Source organism: Sylvia atricapilla, chromosome 2 (genome assembly GCF_009819655.1).
Source record: "Sylvia atricapilla isolate bSylAtr1 chromosome 2, bSylAtr1.pri, whole genome shotgun sequence".
Classification (NCBI taxonomy): Eukaryota; Metazoa; Chordata; class Aves; order Passeriformes; family Sylviidae; genus Sylvia; species Sylvia atricapilla.
In genome coordinates, this window is record NC_089141.1 from 6,254,016 (window position 1) to 6,281,345 (window position 27,330).

The 27,330-nt window shown below is 40.1% G+C and overlaps 1 protein-coding gene across 2 annotated transcripts; it reads left to right on the forward strand.

The window, feature by feature from the left end:
* On the forward strand, nt 1–27,045 carry CHODL (chondrolectin). 2 transcript variants are annotated; one of them, XM_066338634.1, is made up of 8 exons: nt 1–169; nt 15,014–15,326; nt 16,709–16,866; nt 20,626–20,673; nt 21,037–21,120; nt 22,416–22,518; nt 24,695–24,767; nt 26,550–26,636. In XM_066338634.1, exons 1-7 carry the CDS (start codon nt 82–84, stop codon nt 24,762–24,764), a joined length of 864 nt encoding a protein of 287 aa, XP_066194731.1. In that variant the 5' UTR covers nt 1–81; the 3' UTR covers nt 24,765–24,767; nt 26,550–26,636. The 2 variants fall into 2 exon arrangements, with proteins under 2 accessions (XP_066194731.1, XP_066194724.1); XM_066338627.1 differs by lacking the exon at nt 24,695–24,767 and having other exon boundaries at nt 26,550–27,045.
* The last annotated feature ends 285 nt before the right edge of the window (nt 27,046–27,330 follow it).

Below are 27,330 nucleotides of genomic sequence, written 5' to 3' on the forward strand. Positions count from 1 at the left end.
TGGGCGCGCATCCCTTGCCTACCTGCCGGCATCGCCGTGCCCTGAGCGCCTCTCGGAGCCAGCCGGCAGCGGGGCAGCGCCATGGGGGCCGGAGGAGGGCTGGTGGGGCTGGCGGCCGTGCTGGCCGTGCTGTGCGGGCCCGGGGCGCTGGCCGGCCGCGTCCTGAGCGGTGAGTGCGCGCTGCGGCAGCGGCGCCGGGCGGACCGGCACCGAGCCGGGACCGGCCCCGCTGGCCAGAACCGGCCGAGCATCGGCGGGGAGCCCGTGTGTGCGGGGCTGCGGGCTCCTGCCCTGCCCCGGTTTCTCCGGGCGGGATGATCGCGCTCCGAATCGCTCAAAGAGATGGAGCGTTTTCCCCAGGAGCGTCCGTGCGCTGAGTTTTGTTGGCAGCTGGACGGGGATGCTTCTGCTTTGTCTGCGCTGTTGGTAGGAGGAGAGGGCAAACTTCTAAGAGCGTGCGGCAGGAATAGTTTTGTTGTGTGTGGGTGCGTCTACAACTCTCAAAACCCGAAAGGGAAGACAGTGCCTTAGAATTCTGTCTCTAACCCTGGAGCTTAGGTTTCACGTAGGAGCTGTGGACTCCCACTGTGTGTCTGCACTATACAGGTGCATATGCTCAGAAGGTGTTAAATTTCATGAAAAGGCCCTTTTTAAGCTTACTTTGGTTCCGACCCTCCCGACTGAAGCTGGCAGGCTCTCGGAGGTTTTTAGGATGCATGTGCCTGTACATCCGTGCGTTTGCCAGAAACACTCTGGTTGTTAACAAGTTATGTGTGTGTGTGTGTGTGGGTAAGAATATGGCTCTTTACAAACTGTCTGCGTAACAATGCAAATTGTTTGTATACTGTTGTTTCAGAGGGTGGAATAGTGGCATATCAACAAAACTTTTTTGTAGGTTAATTTTTTGTTGCAAGCATTTGATTGCTGAATTCGGGTAACTTCGTTAGTTGCTGAGGAGGGGCTGGCACTGTCCTCTTCTCGTCGTGCTCTGTTTGAAGCGTGTTCTAACGCTACAGCTGAGATGGGCTTTTGGTAAAGCAGTATCTTTAGGGAGCAATAGCTAAGTACTTCCAACACTTTGCAAAAGCTTGTTTGCCACAACAGTAACCTGAAATATTTAATCTGCCTCTGTTATACTGTGAATTATACTGTTTGTATGATACATTAAAGCTCTAAGTGTTACAGTTTATATGACTGCTATGCAGCACTGCTGTTTTTAAGGAATAGTGAAGATTAATTATCTACAAGATGCGTTTGGCATTAGCAATCTCAGTGCAGGAATCTGTGTGTGGCTGAGGAAACCCAGTCTCTTAATCTTCTAGCTGCAGCTTCTGTGTTTGACTGAGTTGTAGGAAACTGAGGTTCAGCTTTTGTATGTGACATGTGTATGCTGCCTTGTCAAACTGTTCATAGATGCACTAGGCTTTGTGTCCTCTCAAAGCCTTAGGGGGTTTTGAGAAGACACAGACTCTGTCCATATTTCCCTGAAGCATTTCAAAGCATATGATGAGCTTTATGTCACTGTATTATACTGATAATGCTTGTCTGGTAGAATACAGAGAAGGGTTTGAAGCCACTTACAGAAAGAACCATTTATGTACTATTAGTTCATTTGTTGAAGTTATATTCATTAGATAAAGGCTTCCTAAACAATGACAGCCACATTTATTTGTTGATGCTTATTGCAGATATTTTTATGTGCTGTAAGAACTTTTTTATCCCCCCTGTCTTTCTCTTAAGGACCACACCCGTGTTCTGGCACATGGTTAGGTGTAGTACTAAGTGTAGCTGACAGTATTTCAGGCGAGAAATAGTCCCACTGAATAATTGGGCAGTGTGTGCTGTCACCTGACTCTAATCTAGCTTGCCTCTCTCTTGTATAAGAACCAGCAGTTTGGACTTAAGCAAGCTTATGTTTGAAATCATAAGTCTATTATCTCAAACAGACCTATCCCTAAAACATCCCTCTTTATGTATTCTTCAGTCATGATTAATAATCTGGCATAGTAGAATATTTCACTGCTCTCATTCCAAATAAATGTATAGTTCCTATCACTCACCTAAGGGATTTGTGAGACTGCTTGAGTGCTGGTTGGACCTTGTGGAAAGAGTCCCACTGACTGCAGTAAGTTTGCAGCAGACCTAGCAATAAGTGCAGATTTGCTACCGTTTTTATCACAGTGTCAAGAGGGCAGAGGAGGAAAGGTCTGCCTTTTTGAAATGCCATTTTTAAAAGTAAGGGGTTGCTGTTACTTTTTCCGAGTATATTAGCTTTCCTAGGAGATAATGAAAACTATAGTTGGCATCAAATGATTTGTATTTTGGTGTTATTTCTTTGTCATCTTTAATTTGGGAAGTTTTGAATGGTGATGCAAAATGCTTTTTGTTTTTTAATATAGCTAGACAGATGTTTTTTGAGCAGTGCTTACAGCTTCTCTATCGAACTACCTAGTGTTGCCAGAGATTGATTCCCATAGGAAAAATACCCAAAGCAGGCTCAGGAGAAAGTGCTGAGTCTGCCTTGCTGTCCCATGACATCATAAAGAACATGAAGTGATGATAATGCAGTTTGCAAAGATGCAATTACTTTAAGTATCTATTGGGCAGGAGAGATGCAAGCTAATCTTATTACTAATCATTTAACAGCCTATGTATTAATCATAGATATTATAACTTAATGACTGCTGTTTGTCTAGTTGTATTTCTACAGCTTTTAAAGTTTTGCTCTTTGCTATTGCTGTGCATCAATAGCAGATTGAATAGTGATGTATTTTAAAGTAGTGTGTATTTATTTTGGTTCAAAAGTGCTTGAATATATAAAACACTAAATGAAGAAAAACACTTGATGGATCAGGAAACTACCAGAGTTGCCCCTTCAGGTGCCTTTAAGGAAGTGAATATGTTCATTCACATGGCTTATGATCAGATTTCAGTGCTACAAAAAGTACTGCAAAGTAAGAGAATTAAAGCAGTGTCTTCATGGGTACTGGGTTGACTAGAGATAACAAATGCTTTCTCAAAAGATGCATAATTTAATCTAATTTAGTTTTCTTGGCCTGCTTATTGCACTGAGTTTTGTCTGTCAAAGTGTACATGTTTTCTCTGCATAAAGCCTTCCACTGTAAAGTTGTGGTTTTTTTCCCCATGTGAACTGTAAATTTCAAGATACATTTGCAGCTCAGAATTTGAAAAGATGTAACCTGATAGAACCACTGCCATCTCATCTACATGTGCAACAGGTGTGTGTTGAATGCATTTGGTTGAAAATATCCAGCATTAATTCCATACTAAAAAGGCTTTTCTTGGTTAGATATGCCCAGATACTACAAGATCCTTTCATTCAGTTGAAGGTCTCAGTAATCACTAAAGCTGATTGGAGAGGTGCAGGAGAAGCTGGACATTGAATTCCCACAGACTCCTTTATTATTTCTTCCCCTTATCCAGCTGTACTGAGCACTGTGGGAGCAAATCAATGAGCTTGGCTCTTAAAGTGAAATGAGAGGTGACTTTTGGATATAATACATGTTTCTACTGAACGCCTTTGCCACAAACCAAGAAATTCCACAATACCCTGTGGAATGAGAGCCCAGTTTTGATGAGACCTCTGATGATGTAGTCCTGTAGCAGGGTAGAAATACCCAAGAACTTAAATCAGTTTCAAGAGTCAGATTTCTGTAGAAGTGATCTCCCTTCTTCAACCCTGTAAATCTTACCTTTCCCATGGGTGGGAGTTGTGCGGGTTGGCCAGGCTGCAATTCTGTTGAGGGGTAAGGAAAGAGACATAGAAAATCCTAGTGCTGTGTCTCAGACCAGCATGCTGCTTTCCCAGGAATGCAACTTTTTGCTCACAGAATTTTGTTCAAAAATAGAAAGGCATGTCAGAGCTCAAACTCATGATTGTTAAGTCCCAGTATTCCACTTGGCTAAAGAGCTCAAAAGGAAGCACCTACCATGGAGGGAGCTATGGTAAAAACCACGTGGAATGGTGTGGACAATCTGCTTGCTTTCATATGGCTTTTCTTTGTCCCAGAGAGAGAAGGTTGGTCTCTTCCCTGGTTGAGCTCATGTTCTGTAACTTAATTTTAAATCTGTGTAGTTCAGGCCTAATCCTATGTAGATCAAACTTCTTGATTATTAGATGTTTTCAGGGGAACATACTTTGGTTCATAAAGAGTTCTAGACAGCATTATTTTTTCTGGAACTGATTCCTGTAATGGCTTTCTCTTTGCAAATCTCTGATGCATCAGAAAAGATGATACAGGCTAATGTAGAATAGGTAAAATGAAACAATCCTGTGATAGTAATTGCTACACTCTAATCCCATACTCTTACCAGTCACTCACTAGTTGGAAGTTGAGTCTCTCATTGAAGCAGTTCCTACTCCCACCACTGACAAACAGTGGGACATTCAGTTCCAAGAAATCTTAAGAAATAATGAGTCCTGACTAAAAAATTGGCTTGGCTCTAGCTAAATCTGAATGTAGCTGCAGTATCCAGCTAATGACTCTAGGCTCACTTTATAAGGGACAGAAGGAGGAGAAGGAAAAAGTTATTTTAAGAGTAGGATTAATTTCATTTAAATTTGGATTTTGAGTACACTGCAGATCTGCACTAACAGATACTGCTGTCTGTCTTTTTGTTCAGTTATCTGCACAATGAGGTCAGTAAGCCAGTTTAGATATAGACAGGTTATTGGGAAGACCTAAAATTTGGTGAGATGAATCCCACACTGTGTCTCAAGGACTACATGTAATGTGAATTAACCAGAGGTGCTTTACTTCTAAATTTTCTCTTAGTGTAAATTATCCTTTATAATGTTGTAACAGATTTCTCCTCCCTTCAATTTTTTTTTTGCCTTAAATGAACTGTCACCAGTTTTAAGATTCCATGTGGATTGGCTTTTCTGCTTTCTTAGGAGCAGGTGAACAAACAAGGCTTTGCTTGTTGCTTTCTCTCTTAATTGTAGAACTGCCACAAAAAGGAAGCACTCTACACTCCTGCACTGAAATGCTTAAAGGATGTTACACCCTAGGAAGCTCTCACACTGAAGAAATTAACAGGAATTGCACCCGTATATATTACCTAAATCTATTGCAAATACTTTGGTAACAAATTAATGAAAATGCACCTACTACATTTTGAAAAAAAAAAGACATTCAGATTTCACTGAAAATTACTGAGAATGGATGATGCTTGTTATGAAAAATAATTGAGAAAGTATATTTTCTCTCTTCTCCTTTTTTTCTTCATGCAGTTGATGTAGGGTGGATCTGTTGACTGGGGAGATTTGTGTTGAATATCAGGGAAAGGTTTTTCACCCAAAGGGTGGTTGGGCACAGGAACAGGCTCCCCAGGGAAGTGGTCACAGCACCAAATTTAAGAAGAGTTAGCCAACACTCTTGGGAAAACAGTGGGGGTCTTGGGGATGGTCCTGTTCAGGGCCAGGAGTTGGACTTGATGAACCTTGGGAGTCTCTTCCAACTGAGTGATACCCTGTGATTCTATGACCAGAGAGTTATGAGCTATTACCTTCTAGAGGCAAAAGCAGGGAATTAGCTATCAGCAGAAACTGTCAGAAGGGCTTACATTTATGCCTTGGAGAAAACCTGTTGAGGGAACCTACTGATGGGTATAAAATTGGATATTTGTGAAAATGTCTGCTGGTTTGGGATAGGAGAATAAAACTATTCACAGAATCACAGAGTGTGTAGGTTGGAAGAGACCTTCAAGATCGAGTCTAACCCAGCCCTAACACCTCAACTAGATCATGGTGCCGAGTGCCACACCCAGTCTCTTTTTAAACACCTCCAGGGATGGTGACTCCACCACCTCCCCAGGCAGACCATTCCAGTACTTTCTGTTCCTTGCTCCCCTAGGCTGGCACGTACTTAAGGCATTCAGCCTACAATTTTTGTCTATTATGTCTATTCCACAGCAAGTTAACAACATCTTCTTAGCTGCCACAGTATGTCTGTCTTTAAAGTTTCTGGGAATTCTGTTCTGGGCTCCATGGCTGAACAGAAAGCTGTTGATGAATGGGCTTAATTTGAATCACAGAATTGTTTGGGTTTGAAGAGATCTTAAAGACCATCTTGTTCCAACCCTCTGCCATGGGCAGGGACACCTTCCACTAGACCAGGTTTCTCAGGGCTCCATCTGACCTGACTTTGAACACTTCCAGGGATGGGACAGCCACAGCTTCTCTGGGCCAGTCTTGTCAGTGTTTATGCTTCTTTTGATAAACAGCTGAAATTGTGGAGTACTTGATGTGTCTTTAGGGTGTGATATGTTGGAAAAAAAAAATTGTGTTACTGTGTCTATAGGAATTAACCTATGTGTTACTGTGTTTATAAGAATTAAAAAAACCCAAAACCAGAAAGCAAAAAGCAAACTCATGCTCACAGTTTCAGCAGTAAGGGGATGTTTTGTTTGGTGGCTTTTTGTTTGTGATTTGTTGGGGGTTTTTTTGTTGTTGTTTGTTTGTTCGTGTTTTTTTGTGTTTTTTTTTTTTTTTGTGTGTGTGTGTGTTTTTGTTTGTTTGTTTTTTGTTTTGTTTTTGTTTTGTTTTGAGGTTTTAAAGTTCTAGGTAAAACATTCCACATCCCAGAGCAGACTTGTAGACATGAAGGTCTTTCCAACACGCTATATTTCCTCTTTTGAATAGGTTCAAATAAAGGCTGTTGACACTTGGGTTTTATAATTTGCCTGATTGTGTCCAAGTTTTTCCTTAAAAAAGAGAATGCAGTTGGCAGCTTTAGGGGGTTGTTTTAGCAGCTATGTTGGCACTTTTTGTGAATCCCCAGGACACTGCAGCTGTGAGCTGGCCCCATAGGGAAGGAAGTGGCTGACTGCCATGGCCAGTCCTGTGAAATACACCTGTAAAGGTCACATGATCAGAAGAAAGGAAAATGGTTATTACAGGAAAAGCTAAATGGATCTCATGCTTTAAATTTATGATATGTTAGATAGCTGAAACCAGAGCCAGTGCCAAAATGAAGGTATGTTTCACTTAGAAAAAAGGAAATCTGTCAGGGCTTTAATGATTTGACCTGGGGGGGAAACAAAACCTTTTTGGGAAATACTTTATAGTTTTGGGTTTTTTTTTAATGCTGAGTCACCTGAATCAGTGACTAAAATATTTTCATAAAAATGGATATTAATTTTCCAGTTGAAGACACTTATGCTGTATTGATTCACATAATTGTAATTGTATGTTTTCCTGCAATGGTAATTAAGGAGAGTAAAGTGTTGATTGGCTTCTAATGAGATTTAGACATCAAGCTACTTCTTTACAGCTCTGTTATCAATGGCCTGAGATCCCTCCTTTGTGTGCCAGGGTTGAGAAGCTAAGTATAAGAAATAAATGTGAGTTGTTTTCTTTGGGAAATGAGTGAATAAGCCTATCATTGCTGTGTGAAGGTGGGAGATTTCATGCAGGCTGGTATTCCAGTTCCCAGTGCATCAAGAACAAACCTGGAGCACCACATCAGGTATTTTAAAAATCCAGACAAACTTTTAAACTGCTGTGAAAAGGAAAAATTCTCCCAGTAATTTATTAAATTAAGAACATTTGCCAGGACAAGGAATCTTCTTGCATCCTCCCAAGACCTAGAACAGTGCAGTTTCTGAGCACACAGAGGCTTTGACAAACCTTCCAAAAAAATAACTGCTTAGAACAATGCTTGTCATAAGGGGTCATATATGTCCTCTTTACTACCCAATTTTGTGACCAGCAGTGTTGCTGCATTGTGCACGGAACCTCTCAGATCCAATTTTAATTGCACTTGTATTCAGCTGATGGCAAAATCCAGGTGTTAGAATGAGTAACATTTAGTATGTAAATGAGCACTGCCAGGTGCTCCTTTGCACTGTCTCCTTTTTGATTGCTTGATTTTTTTCCAAAGGTGTAGCTATTATGGGTCTACTGAGGATAGTTGCCATTCAGAAATAACCCTACTCCCTGTCCCCAAAATTGCTTAGAAACACAGTAGCTGAACTTGTAAAGGCTGACATATTGGTGAAACCCCATTTTCAGCAGTAAATGTACTGAAAATCACTTCCCATGACAAAAGAAAAAAGACAGGGACTGGACTGGACAAGTTCATCTTGTGTAGCTTCATTTTCTGCATAGCTGTACTGAATCTCCATATAAATGGTATAATACTGTAATTTGATTTTACTTAAAACTTCATCATCCATGTTTTGTTTTTTTTTTTTCTTTGCAAAAGTTGCATTAATCCTAGAGACAACTGTTTGCCTGTTGTCTGAGGACCTCTTGCATCATCTTTGCTAATTCACAAGATATGGGATGATTAATGGCTGGAGTTACGTTATCTGGTCTGTGTTTGAGAGAGAATAGAAAAAAAAAATCCTATTTATCATTTAAGACTTGCTGTCTGTAAACGCACCTATAACTTTTACTTGCCCAAGAACTTAGCAAGAAAGATACTCCACTACAAGAAGCATTTTAAGAATGTCTGATAGGTGAATTTTGCATGAGAAGTTTGGGACTGTCTGCTGTGCACATCTGTCTGAAGCACAGCTCCTGCACAGGCAAATGTGGCCCTCAGGATTTTATGTATGAGCCATTGAAAGTGAACTGGAACCTTTGAAAATTTTTCACCCTGGGAGATCACTTAAGAAGAAACTGTATGATGATAATTTAGGCATAATCCCTAATCCAGAATAAATCAGTAATGACTTTATCTTCTCCCAGAAGGTTTGGTTATTAGGAGGACTGGGGGAATAAGTACCTGCTAAGCTATGGAAGAGATAGCTATGAAGATATTAGTACAAATGCAGGCTGGCATGTGATCTGCATAGCAGGTTTTATTGAATGTAAAATTTATGAGCTCATGGAATTCTTTAAACTGCTCAGGAGTGTGAGCCGAGAAACACCAATGGTTTGAACACTGACTCAGCTAGAGAATGATGTGTCTTTGGTGTTGCAAACTTTGGGAGAGAAGATGGCAACTTGCTCTTATCATAAATGCAGACAGAATGTAATTATAAAATGTTATCACAGGTTTGTTTGGTTTGTGTTGTTTTTTTTTTTTTAAGTAATATGAATCATTAAAAAAATTATATTTGGTGGATGGACACAAATATGATGCAGTAAAACATCAACAGCAGTAATGTAATAAAGCAAAATATGACCAGCAGTGACCCCAGTCAAAATCTGACTGTATGATACAAAGACAATCTGACAAGATGCATCAGCTTTGAAACAAAATATGATTAGGAAAACTTATTACCACTTAGTCTCTTGCTGGCCACATTTTGGAGTACATGACTGGGACTTGGTGTGGAGTGCCCTGTGACATGGGGACAGGTGAAAACAAGTTGTGCCCAGTGTCCTGCATGCTGGTCAGTCATCCCTGAGGTCACTGTGCTCATGCAAGCTCTTGACCAAGACTAGTCTTCATAACACAGGTAGAGAATATTTTGGTTAATTACCATAGATTTCTGTTTTGCTATTTCATTATCACTTCTCTTAACCCCTTGTGTTTTTATTTGTCAGTTTGTTTTCAGAGGTCTCCATCAGGCTCACACTGCTCTGGGTAATGGTAAATATTTCACATTGTTTTTTACCAAGTGCTCTTTTGTGTTTTCTGGTGAATCCATTGCCTTGGGAAGAAAAAAAAATCAAAATACAAAAGCACAATAGAGTTTAATACATCAGGCTTTGTGCACTCATTTTTGTCTCTCTTCACATGTGCTGTGCACTGTGCACAGCCACTGTGCAGTGGCTGACCTAATCTAGTGGATGCTAATGGTATCAAACCTTGGGTTGAAGGTTAGTTTGTAAAGCTCGAGAGGAAGAGGAATGGGATTTATCAGCAGGGAGCTTATCTTCTACCTGGCACCTTCAAAGACTCCAGCCAGGCAAGGTTTGTCACTCAGAATGACATCTGTGCCCTCATGGGCCTGTGGGGGTTTAGTTTGGTAATAAGCCTGGTGCTCTTAGGGAAAGAGGACTTTTTGACTTGGGTATTTTAGCAGCAATTATGCTTCTAAATGACACTTTGTTGTGACTTCTGTCATGATAAAAATCAAGGGACCTATTGTTTAATGAAGCAGGATTGTTAAAGCATAATGGAGATGTGAGTGATTGAAATAACAGCTTGCAATTTGTTTATTTCTTTTATTCTTGAAGGAGCTTTCCGCTCCCCCCAGTGCAATTATCTGCAGAAATATTTTGATGGGTAATTTAGTTTAAAAAATCTTTGTTCTGAGGCTGATATCGAAACATTCTGCTGTGGCCCTTCTGTGAAACACCCAAAGATGAAAACTGACCCATATGGATGGAAATGATAGCTAGTACTTTCTGGAGCAAATACTGTTCACTCACTTTCATCAGCTAATGGGATGATGAGATAAAAAAAAAAAAAAAAATTAAAAAAATTTTCATATTGTGTAGTATCTTAACATGATTCATTCCAATAGTCTTGCTTACAAATCTAGTTTCTATTCAATTGTGACAAAAACTTGGAACTCAATGTATACAGCTGAAATAGCAAAATGTTGCTTTAGAACTAGCTGTGGAGTCTGCTGAAAGATGTCAGGATAAGGTAAAATAGCACAGAGTTGAAATTTCCATACTTATCTTGTCTTCTGTACAATGTGGGCCCTTCTGTCATTTTTCAGTGGTAAATCATTTCTGCTTTGTAGTTCAGAAATTAGCGGTGAGAGGAAAAAAAAAATGAAGCTTTAAAATCTGACATCTCAGCTTGTTCCGAGAAGAGCACTAAAATGTCAACTGATTTGCCAGCTATTAAGGCACAACTGCAGATTTCCATTAACACATTTATTTGCCATGGTGGAACTGGTTCAAAGTCCGCTTCAAAAGAAGAAAGAAAATATTCAGAGTAGGTCAGTGCCTACACAGGGATTAAATTAACCAGAACAAGGGAAATTCACAGCTTCTCCCAGAAAGCTTACTGCTCTGCCTCACACACTTCATTCACACTGTTTGGGTCTCTGGGTCTTAATGCCAATTATTTCTTTGTTTCCCGAAGTATATTCTTGCAGAAATGATCAGCCTGTAAGGAGGAAATTATTTCTCTTGCCACAGGTAGAGAGAGCAATAAATGAAAGAGCAGTAATTTAGGAGTTGGATTTCATGCAAATTTTCATTTGTTCAATTCTTTTACTTTGTAAAACTTGATTTTAGAGTTACTTAACTCTGCTCAAATGATAGCAATGGTGTCCTTAAAAACTATTCAGGTTAGTTTAAGGGAAGAAAGAAAATCTCTTTCACAAATCTTCAAGATTTTAACTTGTAAACCCTTCCAGATAAACCCTTGGGTAGAAAATGGGCCTTCACATCTGCATTCTGATGGCTCCAAGAGGGCTCCCTGTTTTGAGTGCCCAGTGGTGGCAAGCTGGGCGTGTATTAGGGACTGCAGTAACTCTTTGCCATTGTGCATCACAAATGCTTGTTGTCCTCCTTGCTGCTCCATACAGTTCCACCTGGTTTCCTTGGGTGATGGAGCTGAGCATTGCTAGAACCTCTGATTTGGACAGGAATGCAGCACGGCTTATGAATACAAGCCTTGGAACGGGTCACAAACAGCACTTGCCATGACTCAATGGCTTTCAAGGTCTTTGCCAGCCTAAAAGATTCTGTGATTCTGCTTGAGTCTCCATGCTGCAGCTGACTGGCAAATGAGCATCCTGAGAAAGCTCAGTTAGGCAGCCAGCAAGGATCCATTTCTTCTGCTAGAAGCTTTGACTCAGATGTTGGGAGAGTCACAGAAGGGCGAAGGCTGTGCATGAGAGCAGAGAGTGAGGGGAGCACTTCAGCCACCTGAGAAACCTGCAGGAGTGGGGAGTGGGTTGTGTGTTACGAAGGCAAAGGTAGCTATTTTCCCATGAGAGAGAAGAACAGCACAGGAATTATGATCCATAGTGGTCAGCCTGCTCATTGCAGTTGGTTTGAACATTCCTGCACAACTGAAATTGTGACCAGGATACTTTGACACCTGCATTTGCTCATAACTTACTGCTTGATGTCAAGGTGGAATATGTGCACAGAATGAAAGGAATCATGGTAGAGTTTATTTCAAAGATTGTCTGGGGAAAATAGAAAGAACAAGACAATGGACAAAGCACTCTTCCTAAATTTGCACGTACATCTTGAATTAATGCTTCGAATTCAATCTTCAGCTACAGGGAAACGTGTGGTCACTTTTCCTTGGAAGTGATTCGTGTCCTGCATAATTCAGTGCTAGGCTTTGGAAGTTTGTGCTGTTATATACACATGTGTACTCTGGCAATCAGCCATTGTCACTCCCCCAGCAGTGAGGGTCAAAATGCTGATCAGCTCCTCCTTCCCTGTGCACTCCGTCACAGAGCTCCTGGGGAAGATCAATCATGGTAACATAACTGGAATTTCAGTATTGTAAAGGAAGGGAAGGAGCTGGGATTTCACATGCAGCTTTCGTTCTTGCACTTCCCACTTCACCACATTTAGTCTTCTCAGTTTGTTACTTTGGTAATAGTTCTTTCGTTCAAAGAAGTCTGGGAAGAAGCCCACTCTTTTATAACTGTTAAAGGGTCTGTCCCTTGCTTCTTCAGCACCACTGCCCAGCTAGGACTATGGCCCTTGCTGCGTTTATTGGGAGCAAGGCTCTTGACCTGTGAGAATAAAGGAAAGAAATTCAGGATGTTATCAGAGAAAATCAAAATTGGCACTCTCTGCCTCATCTTGGAGCCTGGCTTTTTCCAGGCATATCTGTGGCACAAGCTTGTCCTTTTTTTTAGATTGTTTTGTTCCTGTGTTATTTTGATAGATTAATTGCTGATAAACAACTGAATTTTCAGGAGGCTGTCTGCCAAGGTAGGAATGAGATGAAAAAGATGTTTTTCTTCCTGATAGTCTTTCTGCAGATGAACTTTAATAGGATATTGTAAACTGACAGTTTCAGAGTTTGTTTGTTTTTTCTAGAAAGATTCCAAGAATTGTAGGAAACCATAGGAAGTTAGGCATAGTGTATCCCTATAATTTAGCTTTCTATAACAGAAATGATCCAAAAACATGAGTTACTTTCAGATTTAGATAAAAGTCAAGAGCTGATCCTGTTTTTCCATTCCTATATTAATGCATCTTTGATAAAATCTGCTTATTCTCTGCAAATTCTCCAAAGTATGCTCTGTGCAAATACGGAGATGTCTTCATCTCAGCCCTTGTGCTGTCTGCTATTGGAATTATCCTACTCATTAAATACAAAAATGAAGCAATTCTAATGCAAAAAAAAAAAAAAAAGAACTTTATTGTAGCTTTTAAGGTTGTTTACTATGATGTTTATTCTTTGTGCATAGAAAAGCATTGCCTGGGAAAACTTAAATACAGTTGAAATTATGTGAGGATGTTGCTGTTTCCCAGTGACCAACTACAATTTTTTTTTAAGGTGAAACAGGATGAATCTTGATCAAATGTTGTGTGTGTCATGTATCTGGGTTTGCTTAAGAGTGAGACTAAGTACAAGATTATCAAAACCAAATCTGATGTAGTACAGTAAATCATTTTACTTTGTGCTGGTGTGGCTTTACCTCAAGTGCTGAGAGCAGTTTTGGATGCCTCAATATAAGATCATATAAAATATAAATAAGACCCTTAAAGAGTGCCCAAAGGAGAGCTATGAAGATGCTGAGGGGCCTTGAGGGGAGGCCGTATGAGGACCCACTCAGATCACTTGGTCTGTGCAGCCTGGAGAAGAAGAGACTGAGGGGAGACTTCATTTTGGTCTTCAACATCCTCACGAGGGGAAGTGGGGAGGCAGATGTCTTCTCTCTGGTGACCAGGGACAGGACCTGAGGGGATGGCGTGAAATTGTGACTGTGCCAGGGAAGGTTTAGGCTGGATATCAGGAAAATGTTCTTCACCCAGAGGGTGGCTGGGCGCTGGAACAGGCTCCCCAGGGCAGTGGTCACAGCACCAAACCTGACAGAGCTCAAGAAGCTTTTGGACAACACTCTCTGGCACATGGTGTGACTCTTGGAGTGTCTGGCTATTTTTTACAGGGCTGGGAGTTGGAATCCATGTCCTCAATGTTCCCTTCCAGCTCAGCATGTTGTGCAATTGTCAATTTTTCCTGTAAAATTATGACTTTTCTTGATCTTTAAACAGTCTAGGTAATGCCTGATAGTTTTTGTTACATTGGTATCATTCAGTCATCCTTCCTTAAAAAAACCTAAATTTTTCTACTTTCTGTACTTGGAAAGCTTGATTTTTTTTTAAATTTTTTTTTTAAAGAGATGATTGTATTTAGAAGCCTTCTTCTGTCCCTTAATAAACATACTGGAGTTCAGTTGTGGCTGATAAGTGAATGTGTGAATTCCTTATCTTCTATAGCTTGAATAAACTCTAGAGAGCCTTAGTAGTTGAAAATGATAATTATTTTTCCTTTTAAGGAAACAGACATATATCTTCCTCAGAGAAAGAACTGTAAGGAGCAGTCTCTCCCCTCCTGTAGACCTTTACAGGCTGTACTTAGGCACATTGTAGTGAAGAGTGGCTGTGTGTTCATCTCATGTGCAGCCTCTCAGGGTTAACTTAGGGGATCAAAAAAAATGCCATTAAACATATGAATTTAAAAATTTTTAATTTTTTTTTAATTGAATAGCTCTGATTACACAATAAAAGCGAAGTTGGCCCATTAGTATGAAATAGTCAAGGAAATACCCTCCAAACAGATCCTGGCTATAACAGAGAGGCTTGATGGTACAGTCATTAAAGGAGAGAATATTTTCCTAGAACCTTGGGAATTTTCAGTGTTCTGGAGAGTTTTGCAGCACATGGCAAGGTGGCATAGATTCCCATGAACTGTGTGCTTTCTGAAATTTAAATCAGAGCAAAGGATTTCAGTGGTGCCAGTGTTAACACCATTAATTCTCTCAGACAAAAATCTCCTGTCCTCCACCAGCCGCGTACACAACGTGCTTCATTCTTTTCTTGCAGCTTTGCTGTTCATTGCTGCACGCTGAACTGTGCCATGTTTTTGTTTTTCAGGCCAGAAGGTGTGCTATGGTGCCTTCAAGCATTCCTGTTACAAATTAGCCTATTTCCAGGACTTGTCCAGACGCGTGGGCTTCCAGGAGGCCCGCCAGGCTTGTGAGATCGACGGCGGGGCTTTGCTGAGCTTGGAGAGTGAAGCTGAGCAGCAGCTAATAGAAAACATGCTGCAAAACCTCACCAAGTCTGGCTCTGGGATCTCTGATGGTGATTTCTGGATTGGGCTGTGGAGGAGTGGTGATGGACTGGCCACATCAAGTGCTTGCCCCGACCTCTACCAGTGGGCTGATGGAAGTATGTCACCATTCAGGTAAGAGTGGGGAAAAAACTGCTGATTGAGGCCACTCAGAGGGATGGAGCATCCTCCTGTGAGGAAAGGCTGGGAGAACTGGGGTTGTCCAGCCTGGAAAAGAGAAGGCTTTAGTGTGATCTGATTGCTCCCTTTCAGTACCTGAAGGGAACTCACAAGGTAGAGATGGAGAGAGACTATTTACAAGTGCCTGGAGTGACAAGACAAGAGGGAACGACTTCAAACTGACAGACAGTAGGGTTAGATTAGACAGTAGGAAGAAATTCTTTGCTGTGAGGATGTTGAGGCACTGATACAGGCTGCCCAGAGAACCTGTGGATGTCCATCCCTCGAAGTGTTCAAGGAGTGGAGCCTGAAGTGCCAAGCCTTGCCTGATGGCATAAAGTTTGTAGCATCCCTCCTTGACTTCTGATGAGGGGTAGCTGGCAATCAGGGTTTTGAACTTGAAGCTATGACAAGATGGCATTGTGTGGCTTCAGCCTACAAATTTCTTTGCTCTCACACACAGAATTTGCCTCTGCATGATGTCTGGAGATTGTTCTGCCTCACATAGAGTCTTTCAGGTGTGATCTGAAAGCAGGCAGGTAAATTCTGCAAGGCTCTGGCTGCCTCAAATCAGAGAGCCAGCCATCAAATAAATGATTGTGAGATGCTTAGGCTAAATTGTTGTTTCTACCCTTTCTGAAAAGCCTTTAATTTCTTGATGGAGCCAAAGGCCAGAGTAGCAGCAACTCACAGAGCTCAAGGCAAGGGGACAGATAAGAGTCTAATAGCAAAAGGAAAGCCGAGCAGTAGGTTGTTACGTCTGCAGAGATGTTTTGATCAGAATTTTTTTAAGATTCAGTGGTGCACAGCTTGAGCCTTTAACTCCTTTCGCAGAAGGGTTGTGGGAAATGCAGGATGTCTTCAAAGAGGATGGGAGTGTTGGGGTTTGTAGCAGAATTTCTCAGAGAGCGAGGACATGATTTATATTTGGATTGGGGTTTGAGCTACCCCAGATTCAGGCTGTGAAGCCTGTAGCACAGTTAGAAATTATGTTAAGGTATGAACATGGGACAGTGGTTTTTCTAGGTGTTTATAGGTATAGTTTGTAGTGTGAACACTTTAGCCACCTTAAGAATGAGATAAACAATATCTGTTTGCATTTTTCCTTATGCTGTATACCAATGACAAAACTTGTAATTGTAAACTGTATTGAAGTGCATATAACTTGCCATTTTAGACAGAATAAAGGGAGAAGGTATGTTAACCATACCTTTAGGTTGGGTCTGCGTTGCTCTGTCCAGCTCCCCATGTTTTAAGATGTTCCCTGCTTTGGGGGTTGGTATTTCTTAATCAATGTAAACTTTGTCATCCTGATGAATCTTACCTTCAAAAACTAGAAATTGGTACACAGATGAGCCTTCCTGTGGAAGTGAAGCCTGTGTGGTGATGTATCATCAGCCAACTGCAAACCCTGGTCTGGGAGGGCCGTACCTGTATCAATGGAATGATGATAGATGCAACATGAAGCACAATTTTATCTGCAAATATACCCCAGGTAGGTAAAACTGAAGTTATGTTTCAATGGTGGAATATTGTCTTAGAAAAACAATTGCCTCTTGGTTTGTGAGGGAATCTCCAAGTATCTTTTAGCCTATGGTGCTGCTTCCTTTGGTGTGTGTCTGAGCTGGCATTAACAAGAGATATAATATGTCAAAAACAACTATTAAAATACATTTTTAATGCATTTAAATAAACCTGTTTATATCTAATTAAAATGTTTTCAGAGTTAGCTTTAGTATCATGCATTCCTAGATGTTGGTGTTTTTTTTTAATTTAATTAATTCCCTTCACAAAGCATTTTAAGTGTACGTTTCCTGCTTTCTAGGTAGGATGACCAACACATCTCTTGGTCCTCCTGTAAAAAATATTGCACTGTCCTTGTAGTTGCAGCTCTGCCATTTTATACCAGTTGATTTGTGGTGGTTGTTTCAAAAAGTTATGGCTTGAAGAATGAAGTCCAGAACAGCAGGAATTCATGTACTGCATTCATGCATATAGACTTAGAGATATAAAAAGCAGATGCGTGCTAGATGAGATGGTGACAGAAAAAACAGATCTTAGGCAATTTGGCTGAGCTTTCAGACATGACATAAGTTCTGTATATGTCAATAGAGGAAAAGTGAACTATAAACTAGAACATGGTGCAAAACCAGAAAGGATGTGAAAAGTAAACTTTCCAGTTTGGGCCTGTAACATTTTCTATTCTTGGCGGTACTTAAAGTAAATGAAAGCGTGTTTTTCAGCAGGATCATGCAAATGTTTTCAAATAATTTTTGTGTGTCTGTTTTTCGGGGCGAAGCTAAAAATCAGAATGCATACGAAATGATTGATTTATTTCATTTATTAATTAATGAAAACTCAAGTGGTGGCCCATGGGAATCTCATGAGGTTTAAGATGAAACCCAAGGTGCTGCACCTGGGTCAGGGCATCCCCAGAAGCAGTCCAGGCTGGGGATGAACAGAGCCAGAGCAGCCCTGGGAGAAGGACTTGGGGGTGCTGGTGGGTGAGAGGCTGGCCATGGCCCGGCCGTGTGCTGGGAGCCCAGACACCCCGTGTGCTGGGCTGCACCCAGAGCCCCGTGGGCAGCAGGGCAGGGAGGGGATTCTGCCCCTCTGCCCCTCTGCTGAGACCCCACCTGCAGGGCTGCACCCAGCTCTGGGCTCCCAGCACAGCAAGGACAGGGACCTGCTGGAGCCAGGCCACAGCAGGCACCAAGGGGATCAGAGGGATGGAGCAGCTCTGCTCTGAGGAAAGGCTGAGAGAACTGGGATGGTTCAGCCTGGAACAGAGAAGGCTCTGGGGTGACCGAATTGTGACCTTCCAGTGCCTGAAGGGAGCCCACAGGAAAGATGGAGAGAGACTATTTAGAAGGCTCTGGAGTGGCAGGCCAAGGGGAAATGCATTCAAACTGATAGAGAATAGGTTTAGATGAAGTACTAGGAAAATTTCTTTACTGTGAGAGTAGTGAGGCACTGGAATAGGTTGCCCAGAGAAGCTGTGTCAGTCCCATCTGTGGATGGGAAGTGTTCAAGCCCAGGTTGGATGGGGCTCTGAGCAACCTGGTCTAGTGTGATGTGTCCCTGCCCATGGCAAGGGGTTGGAAAAAGGCTCTTAAGGTGCTTTCCAATCTAAACCATTCTATGATATCCTACTCTTAGCAGCTGTTTCACCTATGTAATTCTGCAGTTTCCTACCTTCTTTGTCTACGGTGATGATCAAGCAATAATCACTCTGTGCAGAGATCTGTCTGTCTGTAGAGATCCAAGTTACTTTGTTCCTCTGGTTTTGGTGCATACATAACTTTTTTCACTTTCTGGTTTCTTAATGAGGATATTAATGGCAATTAATATTGGAAGCAAATATTAAATATTTGGCAGAGTTGATGTACCAGTGTGTTTGGGTATACTGTCATACCGTCACCCCCTAAATCTGTTCCTGCTTTTGAAATTGTTAGTGGATATCACTACTTTATGATGATCAATAATCATCATAGGCTCTTCAAGGAAATGTGACAATTTTATCGCTTTTAGAACTGTTCAAATGATTTTGAAATAGTTTAACAAAATACAAATGTTTTATGCTGTTAAAAACCCAACATTTTTGTGTCAGAAATTGCAAACCTTATTAAAAAATGTTTGGTTTCATGTGTATTTCGTAGCTTTAAAAGCAAACACATTTAAATTAGATAATTATTCTGTAATAGTGAACTGCTTACCATTCTTTCTGAGATGTGATAAAGAATTGTTTTTTTATGGCTTTTACCATCTGAGAAAATGCTGAATGTTTTGGATTGTCAGAGAGAAAAGTGATAACAATAACAATGAAAACACATTTATATTTCTTTCTCTAGGTAGAAATGGGTTATTAGTTTATAATGAGGCATATAAAGCAAACAATGCATAGGTAAATTATTCTTAGTATCGACATTGTTCTGCACCTAAATACTGTACTACTGAATTGTAGCTGTTTATTTTTCAAACTGTTGGAATTGTGCTCTTTAGCAAAACAGACTAATCTCCCCAAATGTATTTATCTGTCACATGGAGGAAAGGAGTAGATGCAAAAATGTGTATAAATAGATATATGACATTTCTTTCACTGCCTGAGGAAAGTAACACAATGTTTGTAGGAAAATTACATTTGTTATCTCAAACCAAGTGAGACTTACAAACTACCTTTTTCCCCCCTCAAATCACTGCAGTCTTCAATGTCAGCTCTTAGCAATGCAAAATACATCCATTTCAGCAGGAGTGCTGAAGTCCCACATGCACATTGAATTTCAGTTTGTTATCTGAGTACGTTGTTTATCACAGCTCTCCTGTCTGTATTCAGTACAGGGTGTGTGATACCAGCCACAGGCCAAAGCAAGTTGTAGGTGACTTTGATGAAGTTTCATCTAATTGTATCATCAGCAAGTCCAGGGCAGTGCTCATTAGGCAGCCTTGCTCAAGCAGCAACTACATTTCTGGTAGACACTTTTATTTTCCCAAGCCCTCCCTTGACAATGTTTACTGTTGCAATGTTCAGCCTGGCTTTGGATCATATTGATCATTCAGCAATCTTAAATTTAATTATAGGCTTGTAATTGCAACCACATTTAGTTCCTGTCCAGCTCCTGTGGGTTTGATTATGCAATCAAATTAAAAACTCATCTCCTCTTCTGCTGTCAAGAAAGAGCAGCTCAGTTCTTTGGGGTATCTTGGCATCTTTATACAAGGCCAAATGTAGCTATTTTTCACCAGAGTAGGTGAAATAATTGCCTTTATCCAGTAGGCTTTGTCGCAGTTTTGATTTCTCCCAGCAGTTTGTATTTATCAAGGCACTCAGAACTGCAGTCTCATAACACTATTAAGTTAGTATAACCTTATGATGGAGAGAACTTCTTAAATTGTTTTAGAGTTGTCTGCACAAATAAAGCTTTAGGTATGTTGGCCACTTTATTCAGGACAAGAACTAGGGTGTTCAGAGGCTTAGCCTTTAGCCATTTGCCATTAAATCAGAGGCCACCAAGAATTGAAGTTAGAATGAACTATAGTCTTCTTCTAAGGAGCAAAAGGTGTGAACAAGTGGTGATTTGACACTAGTTTTCAAAGAGTCTTTGGTAGGAAGATGAAATGCTGAAGGAGTAAGCAATTATTTTGGGGGAAATGTATCTATTTCTGTGATATTGCATGAAAAAAAATATTGAAACATCTGTTTTATTGCACACATTTTTTCATTCTTCAACAATCAATTTCATTATTGATTTAGCAGATAATGTCTTAGAGAAAGAATTAGGAGACAGAGCAGAGCCAGAATACGGTAAGAAATTTTGACACATTAAATTCCATTGCACTGGTAAATACATAATGATGAGGATAGCATAAAAGAACCTCCAAAGTTACTCAAGTTTAATGGCCACAGTTAAGAACTGAAACACAGGAAAAATTAATTCTTCAAAGGGAAACAGCTACAAATATATGGCTGTTGTTCAGAATAACACTGCTTGTAATTCTTCTTGCAGATATAATTCAAATTTTGTAGTAAAATCCTCTTTACATGTATGTTTAATAAATAATAAAAATGTTCATTTTCCCAATATAAATTAACATGTAATTCATTTATTAAACAACATAATGGACATATTTTTTACTACTTTCCTAAAATGCCTGATCTCCTTTTCAGATGTTTTTCCAACAGTGCCAGCAGGAAATCCTTATGACACAAGCAAACCAGAAGACCAGTATCATATTATTGCTACTGAAACAGGTAATGTGTTCATATGAATGTCATGCTCTGCTAAAAATATTAACAGTGGAATTAAATAAATATTTCAGTTACTGTTTTTGTCAATAGGAAGAAACAGTCTGTTTCCCTGGGAAGCACCCTGAAAATACATATTTCAGGAATAACATTTCAATATATATTTCTTGAATAACATTTCAAGAGTCTTAGTCCTCTTAATTACTGTAGAAAAAAATTATTTCCTTGTCACAGTACCCTGTGTTTTGGGAAAATCACATGCTAAGTTCAGTGCCTTGCTGAGATTCCCAGTAGAGAAGACAGTTGATATTTGGGAAGTGGATACCTACTTCTCAGGTTCTGCCAAGCCCCTGGCTGCTTCATTCAGCAATTTATCTTCTGAATGGAGTCCTGAGGCTCAGGAAGAGTTGTAGCACAGCTTTAGTTCAAGGAACTGAACTTGTCTAAGGAGCAGCTCTGGATTTTACAGGATTGCACTGTGGGATTATGGAAAGTGGGTGCTTTGTTGTCTAGATTTGGGCCAGGTTCCTATCTGGTGTTTCCATTATTTTGTAACTCCAGAGGAATTATTATATTGCTGAACCGTGATTTGAAATCAATAATACCATTTCATGCAAACTCTGCGAAGACTCTAAAACTCAAACACAACCTGAATATTCACATTTATTCTTGCTAGTGAAAAATATGTTCAGAATAGGACAATGGGCAAGAAAATCTCCACAATTAGTACATTAAATGTATACTAGTATAAAACCATGGACCTATAGTTACTGGGAAACAGTACCCTTCTGGAAGTTGCAGACCTCATCTTCTATTGTAGACAGATAATAGTCTCAGCTTGTCCTTTTGTGCAGGGTCCTGCAGAGGAGCACCTCTAACTCTCCTCATTAGTCAAGGAGAGACTATATGTGTTTTTTCAAGAGGAAAGATGAGAGCCAGGCTCATTCCTCCTGTGGTCCTCCACTGGCAGGGAATCCACATACAAAGATAACTGAGTCTACAGTTAAAATATACTGTAAAAAAATTAGGCTGTAAAAAGTACTCCATTAAAATACTTGAATTTTGAATTACAGAATTGGAAAATATCAGAATTGAAGGCCTTAAGCTATGCCTTGCACATAACTCAAGTGCTGCTTTATTCTTGATACTGCTGAGTTCTCTTTGGAGCTCTTCCTGTAGAAGGAATGTATGTGTCCTTGTGTGTAAGTTAATGTATTCCTGTTATTTTACTCCAGATTTTTACTCACACGGTTAAAAGCATTTCAGCATGGGAGACATTAATGAGAACTTTTGTCTTGTAGGTATAATTCCGAATTTAATTTATGTTGTAATACCCACTATACCACTACTGCTGTTGATACTGGTTGCTTTTGGGACTTGCTGTTTCCAGATGCTTCATAAAAGGTAAAATATACTCATCCATAGTGGTTTTATAATGCAGAATTTCTATTTCCATTGGCAAGCTATTCCTACTGAAAGACTGCTTACATCTGTCCCCAGATATGCAAATAAGGGCCTTTTCATCTATTAAAATGCAAGTAATTTACAGCTGTTACAGCTGAACATTCACCTTCAGGCTTTTCCACAGCATGTTGAGATAATTCCAGGTCTCAAAGTAGCTGTTGGGACTCCACCTGTTTCTGAAGGAAGTCTCTTTTCAGGCCACTTGGTAGGCTGGGCTGTTGTCAGCATTTTACTTCACCTCTTTCATTGTGATTGGCACCTCTGGAGTACCTGGGCTGTGGGAAATAAGAGGGGTCCCTCACAGATACTGGGTGAACCTTTCCAAGCTCAAGTAAAAAATTGTTCCAAGGACAAACCTAAGGGCCAGCAGCTGCTTAATCCTGCTCCACTGCACATGTCATACAAACATCAGATGGACCACTGGGGCACAGAAATTGGCATTGAAAAGCAAAAGCTTACTTTGAGCCGCACACCAGTGTGACATTCTTTGTACATCATGTATGTGCTAAAGAGGATGCAAAAATTAATAGATATGTGTTCATTGCTGTGGTATCAAGCAGATGTCCTGTTATGCAGCAAGGAAACATTTCAGCCTTTGAAATACAATACTTTGCTCCACGCTTTGAAATTCTTTGGACTTTTAATTTTTTGTCAAAATATGCTATAGATACATAAAGATATGACAGCATATAATTTATACTTTTTTTCCCCCAAACTAAGTTTCAGTGTTTCTGAAACTTTCAAATATAATTTTCATCCTTTAGTTCAGGAAGTGTTTTCAAGGTAATGTAATCCAGAAGACTTTAAACTGAAATATGTTTTATAGATAAATGCAATTTTGGTAAGATATCAAGAGTAATAAGCAGATTTGTTGTCCCTCTTGAAGAGCAGGAATAACTAAAGGAATAGTACTGCTGTTTTAAGAAATTAAAAAAAACCCTCCTTATTTTTAGCCTTTATTTTTTCCGTGTGGTTTTTACTTAATATTTCCTGCCAATAGCTGCAGTAACTTACTTCAGATGAGAAAACAGTCCAAATGTGAAGACTTTTTGTCTGAGTGAGTGCAGAGTGATATTTGCAATACTCCTTGGTACCGTGCCTCATTGAAACAAACTGCCATAAAGAACAGATGTTATGAGGTCTGCACAGGAAAGTTGATTGTGTTTGTATTTTATGCATTTTCTATAAAGGAAAGGAACATGTACATTTTCCAACCTGTCTTATGACAGGCAAATACAAACCTCACCACTGGGCCTGCAGAAGGTTGGAAGCTCAAAGCAGAAAGGAGTAGTAAAATAATAATATGTATAACACTATCAATTATGTAGTCATTGAATTCTGGAACCCTTATTACAGTGGCCCTGGATTTCTTGGTAAGTATGGTACATCTTAGTACCTTTTCTGGCAGGTCTTTCTCTTCCAAGAAAAGTTTCAGCCCTTGAATAGACCTGGGAAAACAATGAGAGATTCATGGCCCACTGAAATCAATAGAAACAGTAGTGTTGACTTCAGTGGGCTTTGATCAGGCCTTTGATGCTATAGCAGTTCATCCAGAAGTAATTCATCTGAACTTCCAAGACTTCAAAATTGCATGACACAGATATTGGAAATTCACCTTGGAAGATTGCCCTTTTTTCTGTTAGTTGATTAGTTTGATAGATGAAATGATACAAAAATCAAGGACAAAATGGTTTTGATGCAAAACAGGGTTCTATTTTTTATTGTTTGGGGTGGTTTTTTTTTTTTGTTTTCCCAGAATGTCCATTTTGAGTTACATCAAAACTTTTGATTAAAGAAATGAAACCATTTTTAAAAAATCTTTTAGATTAAAAAAAAAATCACCAAAAGTGAAGTATTTTCCCTGTTGAAACAAAACTTTGTTTTTTAAAAAAAAATTTTCCTTTCTATTTTTAATTTCCACTTATGACCTGCCTTGCAAACCATTTCAATTCATCACAAATATGCATTTCTTGGGCAGAAACCAAATCAAAAAAAGAGACAATCATTTGAACTTATCATCTGGACACTGTAGAGCTTTAGAAAAGGGATTCTGCCCTGCTGGGGAAGGAGGGATCCCCAACTTTCCACATGAACCTGACTTCTCATTCTTTTTTAGGCTTCCACAACATGGTGACCTTTCCTCTGAAAGCCACAACCCATGGCCAACCAGGACATGCCTAGCTTGAAAGGTCATGACTAATTTTGCCTGGCATTGGGCTCTTGAAGGGTAGTAATAAGGCAAAGCAACACCTCGTCCCTGTAGCTAGCAGAAATGATCAGCTCATTCATGCTTAGATGCTCTCCCTTTCATTTCTTCCAGGGAAGCAAGGAGAAACTGCTTCAAAGACCCATCTCCATTATCATCTGAATGCCTTGCAGAAAGTTTAAATTCAAACCTGGTATAGTTCTCAGTTTCTATGATTGCATTTGATGGTCAAAACACCAATATGCTCAAGCTATTTATTTCATTTTACCTTTGTCACTAAAATCTGTTTCCTGAGCCAGCTGTGAAAATCAGCGTAGGTTTGCTGAAGATAAGCTCATTTGATACAGCTCAAGTTCTGATCCAAGGTATTTTGAAATTGTTCCTGCTGTGTGGCAAGGACTCTCCATTCAAAGCCTTTCATCATTATTTTTTGCCTGCTTTTGCTGGATTAATCTGGAGGGAAGTAGTGACTTCGTTTCTTTAAGAAGGAAGCGCTGGAACTACTTGATTCATTGCAATTGCTTTGTTTATAGCATTGTGGCCTGATCTAAAGTCCACTGAAGCCAAAGGGAGTCTTTCCAGTTACTCCAATGGGCTCAGGTACATAATGCATTACTTTGTAGGACTTCAGAGGTAAGTCTGGAGGGATTGAAAACTACTGTAGCATTCAGCACCCTCGAAGTACATTTTAAATCAACTCAGACTTGCTTGCATTTACACACCAGGAAAAGAGTAAAATTGAATGTATAGGACTGTTGGGACTCTTAGGTTTCCACCTTACAGAGTTTTGTGTAAGGCTATTTCTCTTCCTCTGGTATTTACGTAATTGGGAAAAAAACCCCAAAACATCAATGTGAAATATTTTACCCAGAGATTGAAGCATTTTCACTGAAATGCAGCTCCAATGGCTCCTGAAGTGGCTCTTATTTCTGCAGACAGTCATCTGCAGTGCACTGTCTTCTGCCTGTCTAAGTGAGGGAGGATGGTGTGCTGTGGCAGCTGTGGCCGTGTGAAAGGCTGCCATAAAATTTCTGGGTGCCTCGAGGCTCCCTGGAAAAATCGGAACGAACACTTTAGCAGTAGTGCAGAGCAGGTACTTTTTGGAACCAGTTAATTTTTGTGGGTTTTTTTGTGGTTTTTTTTTTTTTTTTTGATTGAAAAAATGCCAAACACAAAACCTGCTGTTCAGAGTTTTAACTGAAAACTGGCCCTAAGGAAGCTTTCTACCAGTCATTCATTGCTAGGAGTCTGATTCATGTGCCATCACTTCATTAGATGTCAGGTCAAGCCCAGAAGGGAAGAGGCTTGCTGGTGTAGGGGTGTGCAGTGAGCCCATTGGTGTACCCAGGGTGGGCAGGGGTGTGGTACCCACTGGGGTGGGTGGGCTGCACCTTGTGCATGGATTTAGGGGGCTGTGTGTGCTCTGGTCCCCCCAAGATGAGGGAAGTGCTCAGCTCCCACCAGCCATGGTCAAACGGAGTCCTTCTCTGAAAAGACTGCTCTGAGAGGTGTGCTTGGATGGGAACTGGAAACAAAATAAAATAAAAACCATACAGGCCAATTCAGTACAGTTCCTGGGAGCAGCACTGCCAAGCAGGGTGGTGTTTTTGGTAACAGTGCCACTGTGGATGGGGAACCCACACTGTGAAAGCACCAAATGTGGCCTTGAGAACCGGGGATGGAGCACTCAGGTCTGATCACAGAGCTGAATCAGGACTGCAAAGGCACACATGCACTGAAAATAGTTTATATTTTTATTTTTCAGTAAAGGAAGAACAAAAACCAGTCCAAACCAGTCCACACTATGGATTTCAAAGGCACCGAGGAAGGACAGTAGCATGGAGGTATAATGATTTACTGACTGAAAACAAAGCAAAAATAACATTTTGCAGTGAGGCTGTGTTATAATGTCGTCAAAGAACATTAGCTTGGAATGGCTTGAAAATGCAGAGGATCTACAAGAATGAACTGTAAGCTCCCCCTTGAGGCAAATGTTCAGATCATTTTTATATAATGTTTATTAATGCAGTAACAAAATATGCCATGCTAAATAAAGGGTATGTGTTTATTTTGCTAAGAGATGTAAGTTAGCTAGTTGTGAGCAATGAAATGAACAGAGCATTTGAAATTTTTATGGGGAAATATCCACAATGTATGTTAGTTTTAAAACTGTTTGTAGTTAAACAAACCTCCTCTGTTTCTTTTAGTCTCTCATGCATTGTATTGTAGTCAATGTACAGTAAATGGAACTGACAATTTTACAGTGTAACAATTATTTATCTTTGCATAAAAGTTTGATACAAAATATTTGTTTAGTATTTATTTGCACACTTAACACAGGTTTTGAATCTCGGGAACAAGCATTATTTTATTCAATATTAACGTGGTTGCTGACAGAAGTTGTGGCATCAACATGATATGGCAATATTCAAGGATTCATCCAAGTCCTTTGCTATCATAGAATTCATTTTGCCAGGAAATGACTATAATTTTTGTCATATTGGCCCAAGATTAACATGGAAAGTGATACCTCATTACTGGTGTGT